This window comes from Saccopteryx leptura, chromosome 2, assembly GCF_036850995.1.
Source record: "Saccopteryx leptura isolate mSacLep1 chromosome 2, mSacLep1_pri_phased_curated, whole genome shotgun sequence".
Lineage (NCBI taxonomy): Eukaryota > Metazoa > Chordata > Mammalia > Chiroptera > Emballonuridae > Saccopteryx > Saccopteryx leptura.
This window is the reverse complement of record NC_089504.1, coordinates 114,703,479-114,716,292: the sequence shown is the minus strand read 5'-3', so window position 1 is coordinate 114,716,292 and position 12,814 is coordinate 114,703,479. Positions and strand designations below refer to the sequence as shown.

At 48.8% G+C, this 12,814-nt stretch overlaps 1 protein-coding gene across 2 annotated transcripts in view; it reads left to right on the top strand.

The window, feature by feature from the left end:
• The window catches only part of TSPAN11 (tetraspanin 11), a 78,445-nt gene that overhangs the window by 40,814 nt on the left and 24,817 nt on the right, over positions 1-12,814 (top strand). The window contains exons 3-4 of one of the 2 annotated variants that reach the window (XM_066368598.1): positions 1,943-2,032; positions 6,128-6,319. In XM_066368598.1, the coding sequence (XP_066224695.1) occupies positions 1,943-2,032; positions 6,128-6,319 (282 nt within the window). The remainder of the gene's footprint in view (positions 1-1,942; positions 2,033-6,127; positions 6,320-12,814) is intronic. The other variant, XM_066368599.1, reaches the window with a different exon arrangement.

Genomic DNA, 12,814 nt, shown 5'->3' with positions numbered 1-12,814 from the left:
GTCAAGGCCTTCCCACCCAGTCACCTGCAAACAGCATGGGGCAGGGAAAGTGGCAGGCGTGGGCCCCACTACTGGCACTGTGCCCGGTCAGAGTAGGTGAGCAGTGGATACCGGTTGAAAGAGAGAGCAGGAGAATGGTGGAGCATTAGGTAGGCATTAAGAACCCGTGGGTGCTACCCTAGGTCATTCCAAAGGCTTCCTAAGGACCTGCAGAAAAGTCCTCTCTGAAACTCAAGACTCCTCCTGAAATTAAAAATTGCCAGAAAGCAAGGAAGAGAATTAATAGTGCTGTCCGGGAACTCAGCCTACCGAGGCGGCGAGGGCAGCACGCGGCATCACTTCCCTAGCCCTGTGCACGAGTCCCATCCACCAAGCCCACCCCGGGCCCGCTCCTGTGTGCAGGACGCCGGCTCAGCTGCAGCCGGGGATCCCGCAGGAGCCAGGGTGTGGCTCCTCTTCCTGCTGAGAGCTACACCAAGGGACTCCCAGAGAGTCAGAGAGCCAGAGTCAGAAGAGGAGGGGCAGAGAACAATGTGAGCCAGGTGGGGACTGAAGGGAAGGTGAGAGCTGAGGTCCAGAGAAGCCGTGTAACCGTCCAAGTTCACACGGCTAGCAGGGGAGCTGGGGCTTGGACACTGGCCGTTGGCCTCTTCACCACTCTACTTTATTACCGTCATTATTGGGCCCCTGCAATGTTTCCAGGAGAAGCAACCTATTAGCTCATAGTAACCAAAGCCTACATGTGGAGGAAGGAAGTAGCAAAAGACAGAGCCAAAAATCAGGCTAAGCCTAGATATCCAAGGACATCGAGGCCATTCCAGGCTGTGGGCTTAATGCTCCAGGTTCTAGGGAGCACGAGGTGATTTTCACCCAGAATGCCTGGTGTCTCAGCACTTGGAACACAACAAACTGACCCCTGGGTTGAGCAGAGGCCAGGAGGTAGATACAGGGGGTGGAGGGCCATAACCAGACAGTGCATGGCATGGCTCAATGGAGCTGGGTGGGGTTTGCACCTGACCGTCCCTGCATGGATAGGAGGGAGTCCATAGTGACCCTGGAGTTCTGGTCTGGGTGGGCAGTGGTGCTGTTAATGAGACTGCCCAGAGGAGGAGCGTAGATGACAAGTGTGGTTCTAAGTGGGTAAACACACATCTTGCCCAGAAACGGTTCCAATCCAGCATGACACTTACACGAGTGAGCCGCACCACCGCCATGTATGACATGGCTGCCCTCACACTGAAGGCAGAAAACTCTCCTTCCCAGGGGGGTCCTCTCTCCTGGGAACCCCATGGCTCTGGCCCCTGCTCCAGTCCATCAGTCCTGTTCTCAGATCCCAGCACAGAAACCCTTTGGAATCCTGAAAAAGGAAAATCCTGCATTTACTTTACATACTCTGCTAGCTCTTCTTCTAGTCTGCTGCCTAATATGCACCAGGACCCAGGCATATGTGATTACTCAGGCTAATCCTTCTCCCCATAGTGACATGAGCAACATTTTGGCAATGTTTTTTTTTTTTCTAGAAATGGGAGATGCCTAAATTTACACAGTATGGTGACTTACACTGTTCCCCTGGCCTGCCTATGTCTTCATTGGTTAAAAAAAAAAAAGCTAGCTTCATCCTCTGCAGGGTTTTCTGGCTAATTGCTACTGGCTCTGGTTTTGAAAACATTGTTAATATTCCCCAGAAAAGCAACCCAGTTTCTGTAAAGAGCCACATACTGTTGAATCAATTCCATGCAAATAGCTGTTGAAATAGCTCATTGGGGTCAGATCTCTCCCCGCCCCACTCAATCCACCGCTCTGCTCTGTCCGCTGACCTAGGCAGTCTCTACACAGCATCAGTGAAAGCCATGAGCCATGGGTCCGGAAGCATCTTGCTGGTGGTATATTGGCAGCAGGTTGTACCCTGATCAGTAATGGGGACATTTTACCCACATGGCAGGGACCCAGAGATCATCTCATCCAGCACAGCCATTTTGCAGATGAAGAAACTGAGGTTGGAGAAGTCAAGTGTCTGACACACAGTCAGATGGTGAGTGGGGGCACAGCCAGGACTGGCACCCAGACCTGCTGACTTCTACCCTCCCAAGACACCCTCTGGTGACCCATTCCAACATTTAGCAGCTTTTATTTTTCCTGTCTGGAGGAAAGACTGTTTTTTAAAGAACTAACTGATCAATTCCCAAGCAGGAGAAGCCCCTGGACTTGAACTCCTCTTGCCTCCTGATGTCCCCTGCAGATGCTAATTTCTCCACCAGATGTGAGACCCCAGGAGAGGGGAAGGGTCCCCACTGACTCACACTCACCTCCTGATTTCTTCTGTCCTTCCAGATGCCTCCCAGCTCCTCTCTCATGGCTGGGGACCCTGCTGTCACTCTGGCTGACCTACAGGCTCCGCCTGTTTGCAAGATTCCAGCGCTCTCTGTGACTGGCAAGCACTGTGGAAGGGAGCAGCCGTCCCCTGGTGGGACCAGCACTGCTGTTCTCCTAGGCTGTGTTTCTCAAAGCGCCCCCAGCTCCTTTCTGGCAAACCACGTATTTTTTCCCTTTCTTGCATAATCTGATTTTCATCCCTTTGGACTGAAAATTCTGCTCCTCATTGCTTCACCTCTACTCCAAAACAAAACCCTAACATAGATGGAACAGGATGGAGTTTAAGTCCTAATCAAATGTCAAGAGCGCTCCCAGCAGCTGCCCCCAGGGGAAGGGGCCCAAAGCTTTCAGGAAGCAGTGTGGTCTGTAAGATTCAGCACAGCACCACCTACTGGGGGAGAGAGGCAGGGCACTGTGACCCTCTATTTATTACGTATGACATCTGCACAGTGGTTCTCAACTGGAACCACCTGGAAACTTAGTAGAATATTCATGTCCCACTCCCAGACATCTCACCTGGCCTGGTGTGTGGCTTGGGTGCTTCAGGGCTCCCCAGGTGGTTGGGCAGCCAGGCTGAGACACACTGCCTTAGTGGGGTGACAAGATGGAGGAGGCCTTAGAGTCCACGGGCACCAGGGCTTAAACATGACACAAAATTAGGCTCCAGCCCCCAGACATGAATGCATTATTTTAAATGGATCACCATTTCTCTGGGAAAAGCATCCAAATTTTTCTTTTTATCAGATTCTCAGTGGGTTCCATGTTCCAACGGATTAAGTGTCCCCAGTCCAGTCCAAATGTGCCCTTTCACGCAGTGCCAGATCCAGTGCTCAGCTGTGGGATTGACAAGCTTAATGGATAAAAAGCTTACAGCGATTAAAAATTAGATCAGCCCAATGTGGTCATATTGACTATTTCATGCTGCTCAGAATCTCTTCCTGGCACTATCATGTGCCTTTGATTAATAAAAAATGAGAAATTAATTATTACTTAATTAATGTACTGGGTTTAGTAGGTAAAAACCTTCAAAACATAAGATCCAGCCCTGGCTGGATCGCTCAGTTGGTTGGAGCATCATCCCAAAGCACAGAGGTTGCCAGTTCAATCCCCAGTCAGGGCACATACAGGAACAGATTGATGTTCCTCTCTCTCTCTCTCTCTCTCTTTGTCTATCTCTAAAATCAATAAAATAAATATTTTAAAAACCCATAAGATCCATGGGCAAAACTAATCAAAGGGGTATTTGGTAATCCTAAGTTGGGAACCACTGGTCTAATGCAAGCTCCTTATTTGAGAGATGAAGAAACTGAGGCCAAGAGAGGTTAAGGACTATCTTTAGGTCACACAGCTAGTTATGCAAAGTTGGGACCCTAACTTCCAGGCAGAATGTGGGGGCAGAAAGAAAATGTGCAGGATATTTTGCTAGGAACTCTCACTGAACACAATTCCATGGACTCAGACTCAGGAAATTCCTCACTGGTCCTGGATGTTGTGTGGGCCACAGATAGCATACACCCTCAGAGAATTTACAGATCTATTGTAGTCCAGGATTTCATCAAAGCTAAGATACCATCAACGTAAGATACATCATTGTTTTCTGTACCTCCGGGAAAAAGTACTGCCAAGTATAATTGTTAAATGCATGTCAATCTGAGAGATGTAAAAATTTGAGGAAAAAAAAGGAACTGGAATCCGCACAGGAACCTTCCCTACTCCAGTCAGAGCTGCATAGCTGTGTCCTCACCCCGTTGTCTTACCTGCTGGAGGTGCTAAGGGGGATGAAATTGCACTTCATAGGAAAAAAGATTGTTTCCAAAGAAGAAAGGAGGAGCAGAGCAGGCTCAGTCCAATCTGGGAATCCAAGGACAAAGTCCCGAACCGGCCCTCAGAAGAGGTGGGTGTGAGTCTCAGTTCGGAAACTTCCCAGTGTTGTCATCTTGAGCATGTTCTTCTTCTCTCCAAGCTTCAATTTCTTCATCTGCAAAACAGAGATAATATGTGCCCTCCCGCATGCCGCATCCTCACAGAACTGTTGCAGAGCTCAGAAGAGAAAATGAGTAATGTGGGTGCCTAGTGCATATTAATTGCTAAAAACCACCTTCCGTTTTCTCAGCTGATGCCTGTGACTCCTGAGAGGAGAGCTTAGATGACAGGGTGAGTCATGCAGGGAGTCGTCCTGGGGCCCATGGGAACACTGCACAAGGACTAGCATACATTGGCTGGGCCCGGGGCCCACTCTCCCTTTGGCCGCACTCGGGACCCCTGAGGAGCAGTTTTCACCCATCCGAGGAAAAGGACTCATCTCTACATGAGTCTGGGAGACCAGGGTCCCGGAGCAGAAGGCAGAAATGGTCAGAGGTCTGAGGGGTCTTGCCCCCACCCAACCCTGGGCAGACACCTTATCACTGCCCATCTGCCACACACTTCTGCTGAGTGTAACAGTGACCATGGTCATTGAGCCTTACTGCACAGAGACTGAGCGAGGAGCCAGCCAGCTCTATTTCCAGGTACCCTTAGGGAGGCATCCCCTGACCTACCAGTTAGCAGTGTCTCGTCCCTGTCCCTTCTCAGGGCTGAAAGGGAATCAGACATTTAGCAAAGAGGAAGTCTGTCCTGCTCAGTCCTCCAGTCCCAGAGAGACTCCAGCGGTGGAGCATTGTCCTTTCGGCCATGAGGCTGCATCCTGAGTTCGTTCATTCGTTTTCTTTTCCTCCCTCCCTCGTACCTACTGCTTTTAGAGAAACATAGAAAGGGGGAGAGAGAGAAGCATTTGTTTGTTGTTCCACTTAGTTGTGCATTCACTGGTCGCTTCCCATATGTGCCCTGGCCGGGGATCAAACCCGCAGCCTTGGTGTTTCCACAAGACGTTTGGGCCTGCATCCTTAACTCTTGTCTCCGCCAGCCCCTAACTGCCCCTAACCAGAGGCAGGCCTTAGGGCAATTAACCTTTCTTCTGTGGGCCTCCATTTCTTCATCTGTAGAGCAGGATGAAAAGCCCCACATGAGCAAATATAGGGAGGAAACGAGGCGGCGTATGCAAGTGCTCACCAGAGACTGCGGACAAGCGCCAAGGAGCACTCTGGGGAGGAAGGGCACAGCGTGGCCCAGAATTGGGGAGGCAAAGGGGCTCGGATGCAGAGGTTGTCCCGCAGTTGCAGTCATCTGGCCTACCTCACAGAGACAGGGGCTCAACAGGCAACTGGGGTGAGAAGCATAAATTTGGGACTCACATCTGGATTCAAAATCTGCCCCTGCAACGCAGGTGTGTGACCATGGACAGACAGGGTGACCTCTGCAAACGGGGAGAGACAGTCAGACAGACTCCCGCATGCGCCCGACCGGGATCCACCCGGCACGCCCACCAGGGGCTACGCTCTGCCCACCAGGGGGCGATGCTCTGCCCCTCCGGGGCGTCACTCTGCCGCGACCAGAGCCACTCTAGCGCCTGGGGCAGAGGCCAAGGAGCCATCCCCAGCGCTCGGGCCATCTCTGCTCCAATGGAGCCTTGGCTGCAGGAGGGGAAGAGAGAGACAGAGAGGAAGGAGGAGGGGGTGGAGAAGCAAATGGGCGCTTCTCCTATGTGCCCTGGCCGGGAATCGAACCCGGGTCCCCCGCATGCCAGGCCGACGCTCTACCGCTGAGCTAACCGGCCAGGGCCCTCACAGGCTCTTTGAAGGACTGAATGGGAGGAAGCATAAAGAGTGCCTGGGATGTGGGAGGCGCTCACTAGGCCTGCTCTGACCCCCCCCCACAGGTGGGCGGGGCCGCTGTGTTGGCCCTGGGCGTCTGGACCCTGGTGGAGAAGAGCGGCTATCTCAGCGTCCTGGCCTCCAGCACCTTCGCTGCCTCCGCCTACATCCTCATCTTCGCGGGCGCTCTCGTCATGGTGACCGGCTTCCTAGGCTTCAGTGCGATCATCCGGGAGGACAGGAGCTGCCTCTCCATGGTGAGTGCCGGCGGCCCCACTCTGCCCAGCGCTGTGGCTGGAAGGCAGGAAACCTGCGGACTTCAGGGAGCCAAGCCAGAGCCCCTCACTGCCCCCAGTCCAGCTCTGGCACCGAGAACCCCACTTGTAATACTGGCCCCAGCCTGGAATCCGAGGCCTTGGGAAGGCGGGAGGCGGCGGCTGCCCCTGGGTGGGCTGTTTGCCTTGGGCTCCAGGTTCCTAGGGACTAAGCCAGGAGGGCAGCCTCAGTCCTGGCAGGGCTGCTGCTCCTCCTCCCTGCGCCTCCCCCTCCCTCCCCTTCCCCCTCCTGTTTCATCTGCACCTGGCACCTCCCCCACCCGGACATCACAGGCATCTATCTCATCCTCTGTAAATATTTCAGGGTGTACCTTGGAAACTTAAGGGTTCTTTTTTAGAAAACATAATGACAATACTATTGTCATCCCTCAAAACAATTATCAGTTGGTGTCATTTCCCCAATTGACCCATAAACTGCTCTTTTCCTTTAAAGTTTGTTTGAATAAAAATCTAAATTAGATCTTTATATTAAAATCAGTCAATTTGTCTTCTAGGTCTCTGTTAGTCTCTAAGCTCCCCCATCAATCTCCCTCTCTTCCCCCCCCCCCCCCCCCCCCGTGATTTATTTGTTGAAGGAACCAGGTCATATGTGCTATAGTTTCTCCCAGTCTGGCTTTTCTGATGACATTGCTGTGATGCTATTTAATGTGTCCTCCTGGTACTTGAATCTAGAAGCTTGATCAGACTCAGGTTGAATAGTTTGGGCAAGAGTATCTCACGGGAGGGGTTGTGTGCAGCCCTGGCGCTTGAACGGGCTTCCTCCTGGAAGCTGGCTGTCCTCACCTGGCTCAGAGTGTTGAGAGAGGAGGCCAGGAAGCCTGCAGGGGACAGAAGACAGAGTCCAGTTCAGGATTCACCAGGCCAGCCCTCTAACCTCCGTGTACCTGTTGCCAGGGCAGGTTCCCCCACCCTTAATCTCCTGAGGGCCAAGACCAGTGTGGGCAAGGGAGGCTACAAAACATCAGCAAATAAGGGCAGGGCCAGAACCAATGCAAGTCTCCATGAGAAATCAGTGTGAGCCTGGAAAGAGTCAGACAGTGGGGAGAAGCCTGAAATGTCATTCCCTCCCTGCCCTGCTTCCCCATGCCCACAGTCTCATGTAAGACCCTTCCCCTTACTCGAAGACCAGAAGGAAAGCCTGAGGTTCTGTGACTGACAGTGCTCTGCTCTCTGAGCCACTAATCACAGCCTCCCCTCCTTCAGCCATCTGGAAGACCTGTCCCATCATCTAGGCTGAGCTGTTAAGAAAGCAGATGTCATCCCTGGTTGGTTTTCTCAGTGGATAGAGCATTGGCCTGGCATATGGATGTCCCAGGTTCGATTCCTGCTCAGGGTACACATGAGAAGCAAACATCTGCTTCTTTCCCCCTCCCTCTTCCCCTTCCCTCCTTCCTCTCCCGCAGCCAGTGACTCAATTGGTTCTAGCGTTCGTTGGCCCCAGGCACTGAGGATAGCTGAGTGGGTCCTAGTGTCAGCCTCAGGTGCTAAAAGTAGCTCAGTTGATTGGTTGATTTGAGCATCAGCCCCAGATGGAGGTTACTAGGTGGATCCCAGTTGAGGCACATGTGGGAATCTGTCTCACTGTGTCCCCTCTTACAAAAAAAGGAAGGGAGGGTGGGAGGGAGGGAGGGAGGAAAGAAGGAGAGAAGAAGGGAGGGAAGTAGGGAGGGAGGTAAGGAAGAAGGGATGGAGAAAGAGAAGGGAATAAAGAAAAGAAAAGAAGAGAAAAGAAAAGAAAAGAAAAGAAAAGAAAAGAAAAGAAAAGAAAAGAAAAAGCAGGTGTCTCTAGTCTGAGCCTGACAGGCACGTGGTCTGAGGCCTGCATGGGGGCACCAAGCCCTGTGCCCAGAGCTGTGCAGGGAAGAATGGAGACTTAAGGAAAGCCAGGGCCTACAGACCTGGGGCACACCTCTCACCCCAGCTTCAGAGGATCAACAAACAGAAGAGCCTTCTCATCTTCCTGAGCCTTGAGGCAGGGCTGGGGGCCCAGGGACTGCTGAACAGACAAAACACCTCCTTTCCTCTCAGAGCCCCTTTACCCACTGCCTGTGTTCACTTTTGTCTCACACGAAACTGGATCTCTGCTCCAACATCACTAACCAAACACATCCGAGAGGCACCAGCTCAAAAGTAAGATCAGGAAAAGGTGTGTACACGTGCACACCACATGCATGCAGCCACCAGTCCAGAGGTGTGGGGGCAGGGGTAACAAACAGCAAATCAAGGCCTGGAGTCTTCTTCACTTGCTTTTCCCTGCCCTCCTCTGAAAGGCCCAACAACAGAACCTACCCAGGGACAAAACACAGGTGAAGCACTATCCTGAGTAACCCATATCCAGGCCCATCGGCCCTGAATGATTGAGCACTTCATTGTCTATCAGGCATCCCCAAACTACGGCCCAGCGGGCTGCATGCGGCCCTGTAAAGCCAAAAGCCACGGCTACCATCACAGCCACCTGGCCCATGCAGGTTCGCATTGGATTCGGACAGTCGGTAAAGAAACAACGGAGACAAAAACTGGTGGGCCATCATCTTTAATCCTAGCTTGCACCCGGCGGGCAAGTAAAAACACACACTGGGCTCCAAAACCCACTCACATTCAGTGCTCACAAAGCAACTGACTTATGTGATTTTCCTAGATTCAAAGCTTTCTAGCTCATTTTCTTCATCAAGGGACCTGAAGATGGCAGTGGAGTAGGTGGATGCACAGACGCCCAGCTCTCACCACCAAACTGGAATACAAATCAATTTAGGAAAAATCAGCATGAAAAACCAACTCTGGACTACAAGAACAGCTCTCAAAAACCAAGGAGCAAAGCAGAAGCCACAACAAACCTGGTAGGGAGCACCTGAATCTCCCCTGCTTACAGGAACGGAGGTGGGGGGTGAGGCTGAGAGTCCAGAGGGGATCTCACTCCAGGGAAAAAAGAGCAGAAAATACTGCTCACAGCCACTTTCCTGGTGACCAGGGAGCAAGGTGTGTTGAAAAGACCAGCTTATCTCCCAAGTGGAAAGGAGAGGGAGAGGGACAGACTGTGAGGGGCTAAGGAATGCAGGAGATGACCTAAAAAAGCTGACTCATTCATGCTGGAGGCGGCCATAGCTGTGGAGGGCTTGATTCTTCCACAAAACAGTACTGAATTGCTTCTGGATCAGAGATCTCCAGACATCTCTCCAGCTCCAATCAGCGCAACAAGACACAGCTGAAAACAAGAAGTGGGGAGGAGGGGCAGTAACTCAGGTCTCCATGGAGATCTGAGATACACCTCCCCCTACTGAAGCTGAGAAAACACCCTGCCCCCAGAGAGATTAGTTGGTGGAAGAGGCCTTCAGATTCTCAGGTTATACCCATAGCATTCCTGGATACAGTTTCAAGGAAGCCCCCTGCTGAGATCAGTAAACAAGACTATCACCTGTTGAGAAAACAAACAAATCAAGACTTCAAAGCTGCCCAAATCCGAAAGTGGATTACAAATAATAGCTGATACCAACCCAAGAAGACCTAGAAATAACACAACTGAAAACTGGAGGCAGACAACACCAAGCCTAGACTCAACCAACTCTACAAACAAAACACCCAAACACAGACAATGAGAAGACAAAAAAGTGCAATCCAAATGAAACCACAAGAGAAAGCTTCAGATGAACTGAGTGATATGGAAATAATCAAACTTCCAGATGTGGAGTTCAAAATAATGATTGTAAGGATGCTTAGGGATCTTAGAACAACAATGGATGGTCATTATGAACACCTAAATAAAGAAATAGCAAGTATAAAAAAGAATCAGTCGGAGATGACAAATACAATATCAGAAATAAAGACCACAATGGAAGGAATTAAAAACAGGATAGAGCTGAGGATCAAATCAGCGAGTTGGAGGACAACTGGAATAAAGGCATGAAAGCAGAGAAGAAAAAAGAAAAGAGACTCAAAAAGTCTGAGGAAACTCTTAGAGAGCTCTGTGACAACATGAAGAGAAATAACATCCACATCATAGGGGTTCCTGAAGAAGAAGAAAAAAAACAAGGGATAGAGACTTTGTTCAATCATATCATAGCTGAAAACTTCCCTAAATTAATGCAGGAGAAACTCTCACAAGTTCAAGAAACACAGAGGACTCCATTAAAGAGAAACCCAAAGAAACCTACACCAAGACACATCATAATTAAAATACCAAAACTAAGCGATAAAGAGAAAATATTAAAAGCTGCAAGAAAAAAAAAAAAGCTATCACCTACAAAGGAGCTCCCATAAGGATGGCATTTGACTTCTCAACAGAAACACTTGAGGTCAGAAAGGAATGGCAAGAAATATTCAAAGTAATGCAGAACAAGAACCTACAACCAAGACTACTTTATCCAGCAAGGCTATCGTTTAAAATTGAAGGAGAAATAAAAAGCTTCCCAAACAAAAAAACAACTCAAGGAATTCATTACAACCAAACCAATGCTGCAGGAAATGTTAAGGGGCCTGTTGTAAACAGATTAAAGTGGGAAAAGAATATAGCAAAAAAGGAATACAGCTTTAAAGAATAAAATGGCAATAAACAACTATATATCAATAATAACCATAAATGTAAATGGATTAAATGATCCAATCAAAAGACATAGGGTAGCTGCGTGGATAAGAAAACAGGACCCGTACATATGCTGTTTACAAGAGACACACCTTAGAACAAAAGATACACATAGATTGAAGGTAAAAGGATGGAAAAAAACATTTCATGCAAATGGAAATGAAAAAAAAGCTAGGGTAGCAATACTTATATCAGATAAATTGGACTTTAAAACAAAGGATATAGTAAGAAATAAAGAAGGCCACTACAGCCCTGGCCGGTTGGCTCAGCGGTAGAGCGTCGGCCTAGCGTGCGGAGGACCCGGGTTCGATTCCCGGCCAGGGCACACAGGAGAAGCGCCCATTTGCTTCTCCACCCCTCCGCCGCGCTTTCCCTCTCTGTCTCTCTCTTCCCCTCCCGCAGCCAAGGCTCCATTGGAGCAAAGATGGCCCGGGCGCTGGGGATGGCTCTGTGGCCTCTGCCCCAGGCGCTAGAGTGGCTCTGGTCGCAACATGGCGACACCCAGGATGGGCAGAGCATCGCCCCCTGGTGGGCAGAGCGTCGCCCCTGGTGGGCGTGCCGGGTGGATCCCGGTCGGGCGCATGCGGGAGTCTGTCTGACTGTCTCTCCCTGTTTCTAGCTTCAGAAAAATGAAAAAAAAAAAAAAAAAAAAAAAAAGAAGGCCACTACATAATGATAAAGGGAGTAATCCAACAGGAAGATATAACCATTATAAATATCTATGCACCTAATATAGGAGCACCTAAGTATATAAAGCAAACTTTGATGGATTTAAAGGGCGAGATCAACAGCAATACTATAATAGTAGGGGATTTCAATACCCCACTAACATCACTAGATAGATCCTCAAGAAAGAAAATTAACAAAGAAACAGCAGACTTATTGGACACACTAGATCAACTCGATTTAATAGATATCTTCAGAACCTTTCACCCTAAAGCAGCAGAATATACATTCTTTTCAAGTGCTCATGGTACATTCTCTAGGATAGACCACATGTTAGGGCACAAAAGTGGTCTCAACAAATTTAAGAAGATTGAAATCATATAAAGCACTTTGTCCGATCACAACAGCATGAAACTAGAAATGAACCACAACAGAAAAGCTCAAAAATTCTCAAACACATGGAAACTAAATAGCAGGTTGTTAAATAATGAATGGATTAAGAATGAGATCAAAGAAGAAATAAAAAAAATTCCTGGAAACGAATGACAATGAGCATACAACAACTCAAAATTTATGGGACACAGCAAAAGCAGTACTGAGAGGGAAGTTCATAGCACTACAGGCACACTTTAAGAAGCTAGAAAAAGCTCAAATAAACAACTTAACCCTGCATCTAAAAGAACTAGAAAAATAACAGCAAGTAAAGCCCAAATGTAGTAGAAGGAAGGAAATAATAAAGATCAGAGCAGAAATAAATGACATAGAGGCTAAAGAAACAATACAGAGGATCAATGAAACTAGGAGCTGGTTCTTTGAAAAGGTAAACAAGATTGATGAACCTTTAACTAGACTCACCAAGAAAAAGAGAGAGAGGACTCAAATAAATAAAATTAGAAATGAGAGTGGAGAAATAACAACTGACACAACAGAAATACAAAATATTGTAAGAAAATACTATGAAGAACAGTATGCCAAAAAACTAGACAACCTAGATGAAATGGACAAATTCCTTGAAACATACAATCTTCCAAAAATCAATCTGGAAGAATCAGAAAACCTAAACAGACCAATTACACCAAATGAGATAGAAACAGTTATCAAAAAACTCCCAACAAAGAAAAGTCCGGGGCCTGATAGCTTCACAACTGAATGCTATCAAATATTCAAAGAAGAAC